An 18987-nucleotide genomic window follows, 5' to 3' on the forward strand; every position below is an offset into this window, starting at 1 on the left:
AGTACTCCAAAAAGTTACTCCCTCCGTCCCAGATAATTTGGGACACTTTGACTCGGCACGGTTCATAAGAAATCTAATGAAAAGTGAGTTGAAAAAGTTGGTGGAATGTAGGTCCTACTTTTAAAGTATTACTCCCTCCGTCCACGAAAATTTGTCCCATTTTTTTCATTTCCGTTCATCCCCAAAAATTGTCTCATTTCACTTTTACCATTTTTTATAGTGGACATCATATTCCACTAACTCATTCCTACTCATATTTTATTATAAAACTAATATATAAAAGTAGGACCCATAATCCACTAACCTTTTCAACTCACTTTCCATTATATTTCTTAAAACTCGTGTCCGGTCAAATCGGGATGAATTTTCGTGGACGGAGGGAGTAGTTTTATAATAAAATGTGAGTAGGAATGAGTTAGTGGAATATGTGGTCCACTACCAAAAATGGTAAAATTGAAGTGGACAAATTATGTGGGACGAACCGAAATGGAATACTGGGACGAGTTATCCGGGACGGAGGGAGTAGTAAGCAGTACTCCTTAACTATACTCCATATTGAAATGCTTTTTTTCAAACAAAGCATTAATAGTTATCCTAGTTTGATTATCATTTGTTGTGCATTTCTTAATTGTCCAAGTTCGTCAATTATAGTTCGACATGGACTTGCACATCAAAAACTTCTCATCCGACGAGAACTGTTCAAGAAAAACTAGTGTCAATCGGATGCTTAACTCATTGCCCAAGTGCGTAGTTCAACTTTTCTTTAGTCAAATCACGATATTCCTAATCCAATCGAGTAACGTGAAAATTATACTGGGTTATGTTCCTCCTTCGTTAGTGTTGTTCTCCAGTTATTGGGTATAAGTCATTCAACCAAAAAAACTACTCCCTCCGTCCCAGATTTGTAGTAACATTTAGAATTTACCATATTTGTACATAAAATTTTACCTCATTATTCACTAAAATTGCACCCAAATGTCATTATCTATATTAAAATAAATCAAAACAAAAATAAAAATCCAAAAAGTCAAAAAGGGACCCACCTTCAACCAACTCAGTTCATTTATTACACACTCCATCATCTCACTCCGCAATTTCACTCCACCATCTCATTTCATTTATTGCACACTCCACCTCTCACTTCATTTATTACACACTCCACCAATTCCTTAAAACCCGTGCCATAACTAAATGTTAGTACTATAAATGTGGGACGGAGGGAGTATCACTTTAAACTTCAAATTATTATCCCATTAACTAGTGCGACGTGTTGAATTTGCCACAAGAAAACAACATCGGTTGTGTTGTATACGACTTTAAAAACAAGATTAAATAATGTGGCAATTCGACGAGTCACATCAGCTTTTCGAACCCAAAACAGAACAGTGAATATAATTGATTCAAAATTTTTGAAGGTATAATTTGATTGTCTTGGTGGTAGCCCAACGATATACTCCACGTTTACTCTACATGATTAAACGATTAATGTGTATAAACGAGATCGCAGAGAATATGATGTGATCCTCGTCTCGACCCCAAAGCCACGCACGAGAAGAGAGAATAAATTGGCACGAAGTATTAAGTTGGCTGAAAGACGTGGAATTTACGTGCAATAAAGATAGCTATGCATCAAGAAAGGATATTATTCATGGAGGAATACCAAATGCATATATATATTTTATATTGTTTTCCTATTTTATTGGTAATTAGGAACTAACGCATAGTACATGGGGTATTATTTTTGAATTAGTTACTTAATAGTTAGTTGTAGTATATCTAGTAGCGATAATTAGATTTGTGATTAGAGTAGGATTTAATATTTAAATTATGTAGTCTATATTAGTGTTAAGATTTGCGTGAGTTAGGCATTAGCTAGAATTTAGTTAGATAGAATCGGGTTTTTGAGTTTATCTCTTTTGATTTGTTTAGGATTTGATCGTAGGTTTTGATGCCTATAAATAGGCTGGTCTTGTTCTTTAATAGAGAGACGAGTTTTTTTTTATAAATAAAATTGAGTGTGTTTCTTGAGTTTTTTTACTCTTGATTTTTCCTATTCGAATTCTTGTAGCAAAGTGTTCGTTTTCGAATAGTCTATCGATTTATCGATTGAGTTTCCGCCCTCAATCGTGGCATCATTCATTCCATATCCACCTCCATATTTCACGTCGAACTCGTATCCATCCATATTGTGAAGTTGTAGGAATGCCATGTCTACAACGACTTCTTGCAATTTTCATCCATATTCCGAAGCATGTTCGTGTTACAGATGTTACAACTTGCGGGGTGCCATATCGCAGCCCTTTTGCGACCAATATCGCAAGCCATACAGTCGACGAGAGGCTGATTCGTTCAGAGGGGTGTCGCGAGGTCTTGGCGAGCCAGCGAGGCTCACATCAGAATATCTCCTACTCAATGTTCAATTTAAATAAAACAATAAACAGATTTAAAATATTGAAATACTCAATGCTAAATTTAATTCTCATTGCTTTATTATCAAAATCAGTCTTTTTTCATATTTCAGCATCTTAATAAATAGCATTTTCTTTTTCATATTTCAGCATCTTAATAAATTGCATTTCACAAATTCCTTAAAACCCGTGCCATAACTAAATGTTAGTACTACAAATGTGGGACGGAGGGAGTATCACTTTAAACTTTAAATTATTATCCCATTAACTAGTGCGACGTGTTGAATTTGCCACAAGAAAACAACATCGGTTGTGTTGTATACGACTTTAAAAACAAGATTAAATAATGTGGCAATTCGACGAGTCACATCAGCTTTTCGAACCCAAAACAGAACAGTGAATATAATTGATTCAAAATTTTTGAAGGTATAATTTGATTGTCTTGGTGGTAGCCCAACGATATACTCCACGTTTACTCTACATAATTAAACGATTAATGTGTATAAACGAGATCGCAGAGAATATCTCCTACTCAATGTTCAATTTAAATAAAACAATAAACAGATTTAAAATATTGAAACACTCAATGCTAAATTTAATTCTCATTGCTTTATTATCAAAATCAGTCTTTTTTTCATATTTCAGCATCTTAATAAATAGCATTTTCTTTTTCATATTTTAGCATCTTAATAAATTGCATTTTCAGGCAAGCGTGCTACAATTACACAAAAAAGAAGTCTTGGATGAAATCATTACAGGGGTCAAGGACCGAAGGGTCCAAATCAAAATCTCAATAAATTTACGGCATCTTTAATTAGTTTGAATCCAAAATTTTCAAATTTTCTCATTAATCAAACAAGAATGTATTAAAATGCTACTGTTCATATACAGGGCTCACTAGTTTCCTAATTTTGCCAAGAAAAATATCCTTATAAGCTCAACATAGTTATAAAATCAACACAATATCTTATCTTGTCAAATAAAAGGTAACTAACAAATAAAGCATGGATTCTTTGAGAAAACATATACTGTCATTGCACAACAGATTAAATTGTATTGACATCATACACCATAGGCCATAATTTGTAAGGCAAAAGAAAAACTAAAGTAAAAAAAAATAGCTAATACCAAGAACTTAAATCACATAGTATCATGTAGGTTACTCCACCATGGAGTCATTTGATGCTTCTCCAACAGGTTTTTGAGATTTCTTCGTGTTGTTCCCTGCCAAGGAAATCGAACATGAATCAATTTCAGTCTTATGGAGAAATAACAAACAGCCCAAGCATGCTGAACCAATGATGCAAAGATCTGGAGCCGTAGAAAGTTCCACAACCAAAGAGAAAAATATAATCGGAAAATCAATAACCTTTCTTCTTCAATCTTAGTCTGGCAGCCCTCTTCATTGGGAATTTAACGGGAGTCTTTTTAGCATCTTCCGCAGGCTCTGAAGGAGGACGGAAATAAGACAAGTAAAAATTCACATCAAAATACACAAAAATTGGTAGTTTCGTGAATCATGATGAAACACTTGAGACATGTTTGAGAGCCAGAACATAACATGAGTGATAATAATCACAGACCAAAATCATATTTTTATAGCTTGCTTCTTTCAACAATGACACTATCGTTACCATGAATCAAAGATCAACATTCATGTACAACTAATGAGAAATCAGACTATATGAAGTGACAAGACCAAAGGGGAATTCGTATATTTAGATAATTATATCTCAATATACAAAAAAGACCCACAAAGCAACATTTTAAACAGACTCGGCCAACAAGTGGGGGGCATCAAACAAAGAACATGCAACAACATGCTTATATGCTTGCAGTTGCAAATTTAGCTCAGCTGTTACAAATACAAATATTCCTGGTTAAACTTGATGAACGTTAGGGCTTCTCGATAAACCCACATGCTATAAATAAGTCTGACTGTGTTCTACACTTCCACTATCAACTAGGCTATATGAACCGAAAGCAACTAAGAGCATAATATCAAGGCAAACCCATGGAAAGAAACCTCAGGGGCTATGTAACTTACGACCTAGAGGTCTAGAAGAAGACCATACTACTACAATTTTCTTACTTCCATTCAGTAATTAGGAAACAGGCCACTAAGCAACTCATGTCATGGAAAAAGACCATGCCACACCTAGCCTAGCTATAATCCCGATAATCGAACAACTTGCTGTGAGAATCCTATATCAAATTAAAAGAGAAAAAGCTATTCCACGAATATTCTTAGTTCTCTATTTGCATATCAAATTATACAATACTACTATTATCCTAGTTATGAACTCAATTAAAATATTTAGCAGCTAAAAATGAACAGCATACCCTCAGCAGCGGCCATCTCAACATCTTGCATAGTAATTAACCCCTTTTCCACGGCCTCCTTCTGCTCCTGAATTGTTTAATCGACAAAAAAATTTAAAAAATCATAAAAAAAGCTCCTTATACAAAATAAAACGAATCATGAGCCGCGTAAACGAATGAAAACACGCACCCTGCGCCATTTCTTGAGCAGCTTGCGCTGGCGCTTGCCGGAGATGGATTTGGGCTGAATTCTCTGGTGCAGCTTCCCCGACGCCGGGTCTCCGTGAATCCTCCTCTTCTCATTGGCAATGAACGTCCGCCGCTTCTTCTGCACAACGTTGAATTTCGCCATTTCACCGCCGAGAGAAGACAAATTTGTCGCTCTTAAACCCTAGTTTTTAGGGTTCAGAAGTTGGATTGAAAGAGGATTGTGGCAGCCCCAATTTGACGTTTTAAAGGGTTTTCCTCGATTTAATTTGGCTTCCATTTATTTTAATCTTAAATCTTACTAATCATAAAAATTACGATATATGAAAAGCTAAAAACAGAAATTATAAAATACTCTTACTTCTTTTTTTAAAAAACCATTTTATTGTCAAAGCGAAATTCTAGAAATGAAAATACATATCAAAATCAGGAAAAAAAGAGTCCATTGCATCAGCAAAAATCAAAAGAAGAGATTAGGCTACTTAGACAACAAAGTGGATTTAAACTAGAAAAATCATTAAAAGGTCGTTTTGTGATTTAAACGATATTTGATAGCAAAAATTAATGAGCACCGTTCAAGTTTCAAGGTATCGTGCGATTTTCCATTTATCAAAAATGGAAAAAACACAATGTGGATAAAATTTCGAAGACGAATCGAAATTATAAAAGTGAACATCACTTCATGAATGGATGGAATATTTATATGGAACAAAAATTAAGGAGATCCTAAGATCTCCAGTAATTTAAAATGTGTGAATTAATTATCTTCTTGATATAACACTTGTATTAATTTGTTATCGCAGTCTAAGAAGGATCCTAATATGACTAATTACGTGGAAAAGAAGCATGACACAAAGCTCACTATTTAGCATAGAGCCATCCCCAAATGTCTTGTGTACTCATGAAACCCGCTCTTCCTTCGGTTCTGATGCTCCGTCGGCCAATCCTTCTTTGTTGAGCTTTAAAGAGCTCCATTCTTTTTATACTCATTTCGACTCACATTAAAAGTCTATTTTTGCCAATTTTTTATACCCGTATTGGGCCAATATGGATCCTTAATCCGGGATGAGGAAGTATATCTAAACTTTCAGGATTTCTTAAAACGTGTTTTGTCATAATTATGCAAGGGTAATTTACATCAATTTCTGCAATTTATAAACGCATAAAATATGTATACACAAATATATTTATAAACAAAAATCAGAATCAAATTAGGAGTATCTACTGCCTTTTTGTATTGGTCTAAGCCCAATTAAATACGGGCTTCACATTTTTCAGCCCAATTGAAACTGAAGTAAGAATTCACCACCACAAATATCACCATCAGCTGATAAATTCCACTGCAGAAACCTCCATGAATCTAAAATGGAGGCTCTCAAATCCCCATTTCTTCTCCCATCTCCGTCAATTCCACCTCTGAGGACCAGTTTCGGTCTCCGCAAGCAACCGATTCCGCCACCGCGCAGGGTTGTTCGGTGCTGCCTGCATCCGGATCCATGGAGCCTGAGCTCCGGCAACCCTAAAAACATCGGCAAGCCCAAGCCGAGGACCAGAAACCCTAAGAATCCGCTCCCCGACGACAACGCGCGCCGCATCATCAAGGCGAAGGCTCGCTACCTGAGCGTGCTGAGGAGGAACCAGGGCTCGCGCGCGCAGACGCCGAGGTGGATCAGGCGCTCGCCGGAGCAGATGGTGCAGTACATGGAGGACGACAGGAACGGGCACCTCTACGGGAGACACGTGGTGGCGGCGATCAAGCGCGTGCGGAGCACCGCGGAGATGCGCGAGGGGGAGTACGATATGAGGGAGGAGATGTGCTCGTTCGTGGCGAAGCTCAGTTTTAGAGAGATGTGTGTGGTGTTGAAGGAGCAGAGGAGCTGGCGCCAAGTTAGAGATTTCTTTGGTTGGATGAAATTGCAGGTTATCTATCTCTCTCTTCCCGCCAATTTGATGATTTAAAATGTTGTATTTGGAGGCATTGTTGAATAGTTTTTTGATTTTTGATTAAGTGTTTGAGCTGGTTTGGGTTTGTTTTTGTAGGTGAATGCGTGATATTTCTTAACGATATGCTTGAGGAATTGAAACTGTATCAATACAATTTAAATATTTAATCATGATTGAGTTAAATCGAGCATGCGGTTCTTCTTGAGCGATTACAATTGTTAAAAAGCTAGACAACGAGATTGAACCTAGTTAGATTTGTTGCTTTTTTTCAATTTTATTGTTTTTGTTTGTCATAACTTTCATGAGATGGTATTCTAATGGCATGATTGTTTTATATTTTCTTTATTGCCTGCATGGTTTTAGTAATTTATTTTTAGACATTAATTTGGTGTAATGTAGATTTGTGCCATAACAGTTGAGCTATCGGCCAAGCGTTATAGTCTACACAATTGTTCTGAGGTCGTACGGCCAAGGTGGAAAGATCAATCTTGCTGAGGAGACTTTCTTGGAGATGCTTGAAGCAGGGTGTGAACCAGATGAGGTAGCTTGTGGGACCATGTTATGCACGTATGCCAGATGGGGCCGCCACAAGGCTATGCTGTCGTTCTATTCTGCTGTAGAGGAGAGAGGCATAACACCTTCAGTTGCCGTGTTCAATTTCATGCTATCTTCTTTACAAAAGAAATCACAGCATAATGATGTTATATATGTTTGGAGGAAGATGGTCGATAAAAGGGTAACTCCAAATAGTTTTACATATACAGTTGTGATTAGCTCGCTTGTGAAAGAAGGCATGGCTAAAGAAGCTTTGAAGACATTCGGTAGGATGAAAAGTATGGGTTTTGTGCCTGAAGAGTCGACCTACAGCCTTCTTATTAGTTTGAGATCCAAACGTGGTGAGAAAGATGAAGCTCTTCATCTCTATGAAGAAATGAGATCTCGTGGGATAGTACCTAGCAGTTTTACATGTGCTTCGCTCCTTGCGTTGTACTATAGAACTGCTGACTACTCTAAAGCTTGTTCACTTTTCACTGAAATGGAGAGACTTGATGTTACTGCAGACGAGGTGATTTTTGGCTTAATGATTCGGATATATGGTAAATTGGGTCTTTATGATGATGCACAAAAGACCTTTTTAGAAATCAGGAGATCAGGCAAACTCAGTGGTGAGAAAACATATATGACTATGGCACAAGTTCATCTCAGTTTTGGGAATGTTGAGAAAGCTTTAGAGGTGATGGAACTAATGAAAAGTAGTAATATCCCCTACTCTAGATTTGCATATATTGTCTTATTGCAATGCTATGTAGCAAAAGGGGATCTTTCATCTGCAGAAGGTGCGTATCAGGATCTTTCAAAGACCGGACTTCCTGATGCCATGTGTTGTAAAGATATACTCAATTTGTACCTGAGACTTGGTTTGTCTCAAAAGGCAAAGCCATTTGTTGCCCAGATCAGAAAAGATAAAGTTGAGTTTGATGAGGGACTCTTGATGACAGTCATGAAGGTCTACTGCAGGAATGGAATGCATAAAGAAGTTGAACAGCTGATTGAGGAGTTGGGTGAAAGTAAAACATTTGATAGTCCATTCCTCCGGACATTTTCTACGGCATTGGATGGACAATATATCACAGCAACAGAATTTGAAAATTGGTATGCAACCTTGGATCAATCTGGATCAGTGGCAATTGAGTTGGTGCTGACACTTTGTTTGGTAACAGAAAACGAACCGAAGATGAAACAAAAACTTGAGTTTCTACTGAAGTCTAAGATTGGCGAGTCGGTAGCCAACAAATTGATAATCCAGTCCATCAAAGATGGTACGAATTTTCTTTATTAATAGGATTCAACCAGACATATATCTTGATTCTACATTCTATCTGAAGAGCTCATATGAATACCCCTTGTAGGTGACAAGACTGCGGAGTCTCTTTATGAGCTAATGACGAAACTTGGTTGCCAACTAGAGGATACTTCTTTGGCATCTTTAATTAGCATGTATGGGAAACAAAAGAAGCTTGACCAAGTGCAAAAAGTCTTTGCTTCAATGACAGATTCTACTAGAGATGGGAAGCTCATATCTGGTTTAATGATCGATGCCTATATTGCATGTGGCAGAGAAGAGGATGCATACTTATTTTGTAAAGAACAGGCTGCAAGAGGACACAATCTTGGTTCTGTATCTATAAGCATACTTGTGAAAGCTTTGACAAATTGTGGTAAGAGATGATTATACTTTTAATGCTTTTGGATCATTGCTGGGGCTTTTTGGGTTATCGGGGATTGCTTAATGTTGTATCATCTCCTTTATCTTGGCATTCCTGCTAACTCTTCATCCCTAACATTCTGATGTTATGACTAATATTGCATTTAGACTTTTGGCTACCCTACCTTTTACAATCAATGCAGAAGTACTAATATAGTGAGAGCAGTTCTTGTAAACTTATTATGTTTTCTGATGTGTTCGATTGCTTTGTGGTTGAAGTTCAACAACTTATAAGAATGACGACTTGGTTCGAGTGTAAAAGTGGTTTTAGAGTTTTAGTAGTACTATAAGATTACACTTAAAAGATTTGCTGTTTGCAGGTAAATACCACCAGGCAGAGGAAGTTATTCGTCATAGTTTCCGTGAGAATTTAGAGCTTGATACTGTAGCATACAACACTTCCATTCAAGCAATGCTGGAAGCTGGTTAATATTTCCATATTTTATTAATTCCTAATATTTGACATTTATATCTCATGTTTTCTGTAACTAACATAAAAACATTGCAATGTCACAGGAAGACTTCATTTTGCTCTCAGCATATATGAACGCATGCTTTCTCTGCACATTTCACCATCTATTCAGACATATAATACCATGATCAGGTTAAACTTATAACCCTTTGGGGGACTGTACCGGTGGTTTGAATAGTAATGAAGTTTGTTCATGCATCAACATGATTGGCATTCATGATATTGCAGTGTGTATGGACGAAGCCGGAACCTGGATAAAGCATTGGAGATGTTCAACATGGCTCAGGGCTTGGGTGGGGCACTGGATGAGAAGATATGCACTAATATGATTTGCCACTATGGAAAAGCTGGTGTGCCCCTGTCTCTACTAGTGATTTGTGTTTATGTTTAACACAATTTGACTTTTGTTACCAACGCTTAGTGGCTGCTTATTACTGAATTCCCAATTGGCATAAAATTTATTGACAAATAGGTCTGTTTCTGTCTTGCGATTGTATATACGGGAAAGAGAGCTTGAAAACTATCAGGAGACTAGTTCAAAAGTTATATGCATTTACTATGCTTGACTATTATTTTACTTGCTTTGCAGGCAAAGTTCACGAAGCATTAGCCTTATTCCGCAAAATGCAGGAGGAAGGAATAAAACTCGGGAAGGTATGTCCTTGGTGAAAATACCATCTGTGTGGCTCGATTTCTTATATGCGCATATGACCTATTGTTGGTTTCTGATACTTGTTTGGGTGCCGTGAGGTGCAGGTGAGCTACAACGTCATGATCAATGCATGTGCTGCTGCTGGACTATACCAAGAAGCAGAAAACCTTTTGCTAAGTATGCAGAATTCCAGCTGTTCACCGGACTCCCTTACGTACCTCGCCATGATTCGAGCCTATGCTGAGAGTAAAAAATACGCAGAAGCAGAGAAAACCATCATGTTAATGCAGCAAGAAGGAATCTCACCTAAATGTGCCCATTTTAACCTTGTGCTCTCAGCTTATAGCAGAGCAGGATCAATGGTGGAAGCTGATAGGATATACAGGAAAATAGTATCAATCGGATTAAATCCCGACCTCGACTCCAAATCATCAATGCTTAGAGGATACCTCGATTTTGGGCTTGTTGAAGACGGAATCTCATTCTTCAAAAGTGAGTGCTGCTCTGTTGGTCCAGACAGATTTCTTCTGAGTGCAGCAATTCATCTTTTCAGATTAGCGGGCAACGAACCACAGGCAGACGAGCTTTTAAGGACCATGAAAAACTCGGGTGTTCCATTCCTGAACAATCTTGAAGTTGGATCAAAGACGAAAAAACTTGCATAAAATATTGGGAAAGCGCGGTAAGCTGGAAATCTAACTCAAAATAGTCACAGTGGGAACGAAAGAAGGAAACGCGGTAAGCTGGAAATCTCTGAGGGTAGCCCAGAAACATATAAGATAGATTATCCTAGAGTTATTCAATAGTTGAAGATCTTTGTATATTCTTACACTGGGCTGACACAATGATGGATGATGCCCTTCTTTTTCTCTTTGTATATTAGGCTGGAGTTCTATCCAAATTTTCTTGGCCCTATCTAAACAAAATAGAGATTCAGTTATGTTCAAATAGTGTTATCATTTTCAAAATCAATACACTCATACCTACATATTACTCCATATATGTGTAATCTTCTAAATTCCTGTAAATTATTGAACTGTTGATTTGTCAGATTTTGCAGCCATACAATTGATTTATTTTTATTCTAACCAATCAAGATTTTGGTTTTGATGTAGCTTGATATTTTACTTATGTGACATTATCGGATGACAACTATAACATACTACATTTTAAGCAGCTGAACAATGTTGTAGTGTATTAAATTAAATAATTTCATTTGTTAAAATAAGGTCTATATAAAAGAAAGAAAGGGAGAAGAGGAGAAACAATAGTGACACATAAACAAGCCATCGATTTGGTAATTCACTGCCGAATATTTAAGCTCTTATGCAACGAAAGTTTAGAAATTTACGGACAAATATCCCTCAACATATCAATGAACCTTTTCTCTTGCTAGATTTAATCATGGGAGTATTTATCAACAATAAATCTTTCAGAACTCTAGTCAGAATGAACAGTATATGCCATTATTATTTGCTAATGCAAGAAACTGCACCCTTAAATGAAAATTAATCAAATGCTTCCCAGAAATAAAAAAATTCTGGGCAACTTAAACAAGGGCAAATTGGCCATCATATACAAAAACAACTAAGGCTCAGTAAAACAGAGGCTTCATTTGGCAGCATCTTGCCCTTCAGCAAGTTTCTTCCTCTGTTGATGCTCTGCAACTTTATAGTCGACAACTTCGCGGAAAAGAGTGGCGTCCAGCACGCAGTCCTCACTGCCATAGACCGCTGCTTGAACGCTAGCCATGAGCTTCGCGATTTCTCTTCCGGAGAATCCCTCAGTCTTTGCAGCAGCTTCCTTGATGAGATCATCAGTCACACCCTTGATCTCGATTTTCTTCTGCTGTTTCTTGAAGAACTGTGAGAACAAGCCAGGTTCTCTCTCCCCGGCTTCTGCTATGTACTTGCGCAGATAGAGTTTGAGGAGTTTGAAACGCTCCTCTTCACCGGGCAAGGGGAATTCAAGGACCTCATCGATACGATCTGCCACAGCGGAGTCGAGATCACCTGGTCGGTTGGTTGCAAGAGCAAGGACTATATCCTTGGATTGGTCGCCAGTGCGAAATAACAGTGCGTTGAGTGCACTCCTTTGAGCTTCACTCATGTATGTTTTGTTCCGCCTGTTGCAGTGAATTGCATTACTTGCTAGTAATAAAAGACGACATCAATAGCAAGACCGTGGAGGATGCCAACATGCATGTTTATGACGGCTAAACTCTAAAGGAATGCACTTCAGACATTGATTGCTCTTATAGGAAAGTGGAATATCTTACTCGCACAAGAACGCGTCTGCTTCATCGATGAAAAGCAGTAATCCCCTGTTAGACTTCTTAGCCCAGTCAAACAATTGATGTATCTTTGTAACAGCCTGAGAACCCAGTGGAGCAACATCACCTCCAGTCATCAAGGCATAGTCAAGGCCCTAATATAAAACCAGATTATTTCAGAATTACGAGCAGCCACATAAAAACACCATGATGACAAGCTCTTGTAACAACAGGGTCAGGTAAATTAGATGCTAGTGAACTATGAAGAGATATTTATGAACAAGAAAAATAGGAACCCGAAGCATTCCTGAGATTGCCTATCAGATTCACTCAATATTTATGAGCAGTACTTGATTTAGGCAGAAAAAAAGGAAGTTACCCAACTAAGAAACAGTAGTTTCACATTTTATGAGGAGAGATTATGACATCTTACAGATTTACGGGCAAGCTCCCTAGCAGCCATCGTTTTTCCAGTTCCTGGTGGCCCATAAAAGAGCATGTTCCTGAATGGTGCCTGATGAGCTTTAGTATTAGCTGTTGCAGTTGCCAAGTGTTGAATCCGCCTCTGAAGAGAAGGATTCAAGATAACATCGCCAAACCCATTCCCGTTTTGAGAACTTCTATTAGCGCCACTGGTGATGCTTCTCAGGCCACGGGAAAATAGGCCAGACCATGGATATTTCCCTCGCGAAGATTCTCTTATTAGAGACGGTTGTCCCAAAATTCGGTCCACATAACTCCAAATTACCCTGGCACCTTCTCTGAAATGCAAGAAATTCATTCCATTAAGCTAATAGAATATATTGATAATACAGATATGACTATTACATTAATACAGGATTCAGAATAGACACAATTTAGTAAAGAGGAGATAAATGAACTATAGCCCTTATACAGTAGAGGCTTGTTTGCTAGGTAATACTCCATTGGATAAGGCTTACAATATTCAATATTTTATTTATTTGTATGGTTGGATGTAAAGATCTTCATTGTCTTGCAATTTCTGAAATGCCATTTTGTATCAAGACTCATGATGAGGGCAAGAAGAGTGTTTATCTTATTATGTTCCAACTAATATTATGATGAATAGTCTAGTCTAGAAGTAAATTAATACTAACATGTTAGAGGAACATCTTATCTTCCTTAGCTTAAGAATTTAAACTTCCCATTCCAAGTTCAATTCTTGTAAAAATCATTAATTGATGTTTCCTGGCAATAATATTACTTTATCGACATTCCACCGCTAGGATGGAAAAATAATGTCTAAACTCTAACATTAAAATGGCACCACAGAACAAATTCTGCAAACAAATGGCAGGGTAAAAATCTGATCTCTCAATATTTTCCACTACTGTTAAATAACAAAGGGAAAGGTGTTGCACACTGTCAACCATCAAAATACCTCGTTGTGTATACTCCTGCGGCAAGAGCTGTTACACCTCCAACAGCTACAACAAGCTTGTTTTGATCCGTCAAAATTGCATGCAGACCCCCTGTTTTACATGAACAGTCACTAAGGTTAAGATGAGAAACGAACTTGGTTAAATGATTAGGTCAACCTAAATACATTAACAAGCTGACTTGGGGCCAGATTCAGGCTACAAAATGTCAATGCATCCTATATGACATCACATCCACTTTGTGCATCACGTAACAGCAATATTAGAGATACTTTTTCCGTAAGAAAAAGTTAAGGAAGAAGAAAAAACCTCCAACGTGTTCAAAAGTTGTATTAATCGCAGAAACCCATTTCTCTCTCTCTGCATTTGCACGCTCAACCAGCATCCTTTTATTAACTTCCTCGGCAAGCTTGGCTTCATGGGCTCTACCCTCTGCCTCTGCCATAGCCCGCACCCTGATAGTTTCACGTTCAATCTCTGCCTTCTCTCTTTCAGTTTGGCGACGCTGTGCTTGAATTTGCTCTTCAGTTGCTCGTCTGGCAGCCTCCTGCCTCATAGCTGATTCTTCTTGCATTTTCACAAGCTCTTGATTTCTTGCTCTGTGTTGTTCATTCTCTGCCTAAAACACTCGAGCTTTTATTTCCTATGACTACTGGAATACTTTTGCACCTCACATGCATAAATAAAATCATTTACCTGCATTCTTTTCCTTGCCAATTCATCTTCATATCGAGCCATCTGTGATTTTATTTGTGCTTGTGTCTGAGCTAGCTTTTTCTGTTCATCATACACCACTTTTTGTTTCTCCTGCCAAATTAGATGATTCTTTGTCATTTTTGGATATGAAAGTTGGACTCTTTTATATGCAACAAAATGCTAGTGTGAGTATCTAAACAAACAATCAAATCTGGGTTGTGCAGATTTACTAAGGATTCAGTCAAATAATCTACTCTATTAGTTGGGTAAAGAATATTCCATACAAAATGGAAAACTTAACTTTAAATTCATAGGTCTTTCTGTAAATGCTACGATCATAGGATGAGGTATGGCACTTGGTATCGATAAAGCAAATAAGATCGATGAACCATGATGAATTACATGTTAAACTGCTACACAAATTTACATAGAAAGCTGCTACACTATCAACTTCTCCCACAACATAAGAACTTCAGCTCGTTTGAATAAGCCAGGCACCAAACTCTCCTGACAATTGATCTGTCCTATCTAATCATGACTATGATTACAGTAACAATGGCATGTCCTAGTTCATAGCACCAGGGACTATAATAAGTCATAAGTGTCTGAGCAATATTTTCTTTCTAAATCATAGACTACAGCTCAAGAAAATGGAAACAGAACAAATGATCCGAGACCCAACGAAGCTTACAGTTTCAGCTTGAGCTTGTAACGCCTTGAATTCCGCTGCTTTTGCATTTAACTCTTGCTGCCTCGTTTCTTCTTGCTTTTTCATCACTTCAAATACCTATACCAATACAATTGCTCCCATATCAAAATTTTGAGATCCAGAAACCAAATACAACCATTAAGCACAAAGAACTTTCCCTGCATACATGTGGCTGCAATAGCAGTAGCAATTACATGATTTCCCATCATGCCTACTGAGAAAACACATCAAAACATAAAGCCGTGTTCGATTTTCTTATGATTACTATAGTAACTATATTCCCAAATAAAACTACACAAAACCTACTATTCAACCAAAAGTAACACAAAAAACACATCCTCAACAAATTATCTTCAACATTTTGACACAAAACACACAGGTAACCGATAAATCGAAATGCGAACTCGTAAAAGTTAAAAAACCTTTTTAGCATGCGAAGAGCTAGTAATCTCTTTCAACGCTTTCGCGCCCCTCTCCAATGCCTCAGGATCGAAGCCAGAAGATGTCGTCCTAGGATTATCATTCCGAGGACGCCGCTCAGCCGGCTGGTCTGGCGGCTTAGTCGGCTCCGCAGCCGGATCCGGAGCCGACGGGGAGCTGGAGAATGGAGAGAACTTGAATGAGCCATCTGCGTAGGAGTGCTCTGCGCCAAATGCAGCATGAACTATAGCTGCAAGCACCCCTGATGCCCAATTTGTAGCCATTTTCGCCCAAAAAATCGGCCGATTAGCTCAGAGGATTACACAAGACGATGATTTGGGGAATTTTAGGCTCCAGATTGCAAGAGATTTGGGAAATTAAGTTTTACATGACATTGACTTGGGGAAGAAGAGACGAGGGTTTATGTAGGGTTTCTAATTTTGGGGGAAATTGCAGTTTTGGATTTTATTTTTTTTAGTTTATTAGTAGTATGATTATTAATACATAAATTTTACATATTTGGGATAAAATCAATGCACGTATATATGTTTATGATAAATATTATCACTTCTAAAATTAAAGTATTTGCATTTTCAAAAAATATTCAATATTTTCAATGTGAAAAAAATTATACTACTATCATAAATATGTATTGTTATTGAAAGAATAAAGTAATATTTTGGTCCTAAATACATGAACGAAATACGAAATTGGTCCTGAACATTCAATTTTTAAAATCGAGTCCTAAACAAGTGAAGTCGTCATCGTCATCGGATTGGTCTTTTTTTAAGGTTATGTCAAAAACTAACGATTAACGGGCGATTAGTGAAATTTTGACTAAATTATATTAATTCATGATTAATTAAAATAAAATTAAATTAAACTAAAAAAAAATTCACTTTTATTTATCTTCTTCTCTCCCATCCCATCTCTCTCTCATCTCCTTTTTTTTCTATTTTATTTTATTTTAATTAATCATAGATTAATATTCTAATTTAGTCAAAATTCCACTAATCAGCCGTTGACCGTTAATTTCTGACGAAATCGTAAAAAAAGGATCGATACGACGACGATTTCATTTCATTTGTTTATGACTCGATTTTCAAAAGGTTAATACTTTTGACTAACTTCGTATTTTGACCATATGTTTAGGACAAAAATATTACTTTAAATGTTGAATATTAGAGAAAAGAAAATTGAAGTATTATTATTGAGGTTAGGAAGAGAGACAGAGTGTATTGGCTATTCGAACGTGTACTGTTATTGACAATGACGAATATCGACATTAGAAAGAGTAACAAAGTATATTGTCTATAAAAAAAAAGGTGTAAAGTGCGAGTCATAATTGAATATATTTGCTGAAAGGAAGCATTATTATAGTAGTAAACATATTTAATTTCACTATAGAACTAGAACATTTAATAAAATTGATACGCGTTTGAAACAATAATTGTATCACATTGTTTATTAACAGCAAAATTGTTTTTTTTATTAGTACTACAAAATAATCAATTTTCGTTGTGATTATCACATTTTAATGCTAAAATAAAGACTCCAACATAAAAAATCTCAAAATTATGATCGTGCCATTTATTTGGTTAGGCATGCCCAGCAAATAAAATTTTCATCGAACATAATATAAATAGAAGCTCGGATTCAAGTGGCGTTGGTTCGAAGGCACGGCTAAGCTAGTGATTCATGTTGGAATAATTGAGTGAACAATTATATAAAGTTCTCTATGATGATTAACCGAGAACGACGGAGAAGTAGCAGAAACTGTAGAGCGGAAGCGTACCTTGATACATAACGAATTGAAAGGCGGAATTGCTTTGCAGTGGCTATGGATCTTCCAAACGATCAGAGACGTCCTTCACAATAGTCTGCCGAGAGAATACAGAGATATCGAATGTTCTTCTGACGTCTGGGGACCATAACCCTAGCTTATATTATATTAAATATAAACCCCTTTATTTTCTATTCGGTCCCTCATCAAATAGAAAATCCAATATGGTATCTACACTTATTTTCATAACAAATAAATACACTTTAAGCCCAAACTTAATCTTTATTGAATCACTTTAATTGGGCAACTGAAAGATAGCCATACACATTAAATTAGTCATGTGGAAGCCCAAATTTCTAACAATCTCCCACTTGGGCAACACATGACACCAAATAAATGTGTACAAACCGAATGAGCGCTCAAAAGTGCTATCACATAGTGTATTTCCGAACAATCTTATTATCAACCATATCGACATAGGACTAAAGGGGCAATCACCATATTTTTGCATAATTAAACCCATCAGTAATCACATATGCAAACATAATCAACAACAGATCAATTATGGAGTGTAGCATGAAAATTTCATGCAAGGTGATTATACATGCCTATTTCCAACTGGTCCTCCCAAAGTGAGATCAAACAAAAAATAATGGACAAAACATAATACTTTATTTCTGCAGAAAATAACATGAGTTTTATAACTACATGTTCAAAACACAATATAGAGTAATAACCAAAACTACTCCCACTGAACGGAAGTATCCTTAAACAACATAACACTCATTTGGGCTACATGCCCATGAAAGACCTTGGGTGATAGTCCTTTAATGATTGGATTTGTAATCATCAAATCCATCCCATATGCTCTATATGTATTTGTCCATTCCGAACCCTTTATTTAACAACCAGGAAGCTTCTGTTGTTTTAGAATATAATACTGCAGAGTTATTGTCACAACATAACTTAAGTGGTCTTTCAATACCTTACAATATGCAGCCTAGTGACAAAATGTCACAGTCATATTCGTTAACTAGATGCCCAAAACAAGTTACAAATTCTGTTGTCATGGCAGAAGTAGCTACAAGTGTTTGCTCAACACTTCTCCACGAAATGGCTTGAAACGGTACTAGAGTAGACGTGCGAAGCTATATGTATCACTCGATCTAACAGGTCCAGCGGATTCGACTAGACTTCTAAGGCTAGAAGATCATGAAACTATCAGAAAGGGGTCGTTGGGTGCACTCTGTCATTTCAAAAACCTCAACCCACTATACTACAACTAGCACAGGGAAGTAAAGGATCGATCCCACGAGGAAGCAGGTGTTACGGAACTGTATTTGAGGATGTTTTGGGAAAGGGTTGGCTGCTGCCACGCAATTTTTGTGGGTCGAGAACTTAAAACTACTGGGTCTGAGAGATAAGCGAAATTTTAA

General features: G+C 37.1%; 3 protein-coding genes across 3 annotated transcripts; 1 reads left to right on the forward strand and 2 right to left on the reverse strand.

Annotated features, from left to right (window-relative positions):
* Window positions 1-3417: 3417 nt before the first annotated feature.
* On the reverse strand, window positions 3418-5174 carry LOC125219173 (uncharacterized). The gene is made up of 4 exons (XM_048121076.2): window positions 4921-5174; window positions 4752-4818; window positions 3778-3855; window positions 3418-3632 (listed from the first exon to the last, which is right to left on the reverse strand). The coding sequence occupies exons 1-4, from the start codon at window positions 5080-5082 to the stop codon at window positions 3568-3570; spliced, it is 372 nt and encodes a 123-aa protein (XP_047977033.1). The 5' UTR covers window positions 5083-5174; the 3' UTR covers window positions 3418-3567.
* A 1098-nt stretch (window positions 5175-6272) lies between these two features.
* Window positions 6273-11243, forward strand: EMB976 (Tetratricopeptide repeat (TPR)-like superfamily protein). Its single transcript, XM_048124645.2, has 8 exons — window positions 6273-6857; window positions 7297-8701; window positions 8792-9100; window positions 9468-9572; window positions 9664-9751; window positions 9848-9969; window positions 10209-10273; window positions 10376-11243. The coding sequence occupies exons 1-8, from the start codon at window positions 6303-6305 to the stop codon at window positions 10934-10936; spliced, it is 3210 nt and encodes a 1069-aa protein (XP_047980602.1). The 5' UTR covers window positions 6273-6302; the 3' UTR covers window positions 10937-11243.
* Window positions 11244-11641: 398 nt separating this feature from the next.
* Window positions 11642-16202, reverse strand: LOC125224428 (uncharacterized). Its single transcript, XM_048127830.2, has 8 exons — window positions 15771-16202; window positions 15331-15426; window positions 14640-14750; window positions 14253-14562; window positions 13946-14036; window positions 12977-13304; window positions 12550-12698; window positions 11642-12396 (listed from the first exon to the last, which is right to left on the reverse strand). The coding sequence occupies exons 1-8, from the start codon at window positions 16050-16052 to the stop codon at window positions 11883-11885; spliced, it is 1881 nt and encodes a 626-aa protein (XP_047983787.1). The 5' UTR covers window positions 16053-16202; the 3' UTR covers window positions 11642-11882.
* Between the last annotated feature and the right edge of the window lie 2785 nt (window positions 16203-18987).

The sequence above is a fragment of the Salvia hispanica genome, chromosome 1 (assembly GCF_029641045.1).
Source record: "Salvia hispanica isolate PSC_SH4W2 chromosome 1, Shi_PSC_v1, whole genome shotgun sequence".
Taxonomy (NCBI): domain Eukaryota; kingdom Viridiplantae; phylum Streptophyta; class Magnoliopsida; order Lamiales; family Lamiaceae; genus Salvia; species Salvia hispanica.

What these genes read in the sequence shown, in the direction of transcription:
- LOC125219173 (XM_048121076.2), bottom strand. Translation starts at nt 5,082, where the DNA reads ATGGCGAAATTCAACGTTGTGCAGAAGAAGCGGCGGACGTTCATTGCC. An exon ending in TGAGATGGCCGCTGCTGAGG is followed by an intron (nt 3,856 to 4,751) that starts GTATGCTGTTCA and finishes GTCCTCCTTCAG; the next exon opens with AGCCTGCGGAAGATGCTAAA. An exon ending in ACTAAGATTGAAGAAGAAAG is followed by an intron (nt 3,633 to 3,777) that starts GTTATTGATTTT and finishes TTTCCTTGGCAG; the next exon opens with GGAACAACACGAAGAAATCT.
- EMB976 (XM_048124645.2), top strand. Translation starts at nt 6,303, where the DNA reads ATGGAGGCTCTCAAATCCCCATTTCTTCTCCCATCTCCGTCAATTCCA. An exon ending in TTGCCACTATGGAAAAGCTG is followed by an intron (nt 9,970 to 10,208) that starts GTGTGCCCCTGT and finishes CTTGCTTTGCAG; the next exon opens with GCAAAGTTCACGAAGCATTA. An exon ending in AAGGAATAAAACTCGGGAAG is followed by an intron (nt 10,274 to 10,375) that starts GTATGTCCTTGG and finishes CGTGAGGTGCAG; the next exon opens with GTGAGCTACAACGTCATGAT.
- LOC125224428 (XM_048127830.2), bottom strand. Translation starts at nt 16,052, where the DNA reads ATGGCTACAAATTGGGCATCAGGGGTGCTTGCAGCTATAGTTCATGCT. An exon ending in GCAGGAGTATACACAACGAG is followed by an intron (nt 13,305 to 13,945) that starts GTATTTTGATGG and finishes CTTGCATTTCAG; the next exon opens with AGAAGGTGCCAGGGTAATTT. An exon ending in GGGAGCTTGCCCGTAAATCT is followed by an intron (nt 12,699 to 12,976) that starts GTAAGATGTCAT and finishes GTTTTATATTAG; the next exon opens with GGCCTTGACTATGCCTTGAT.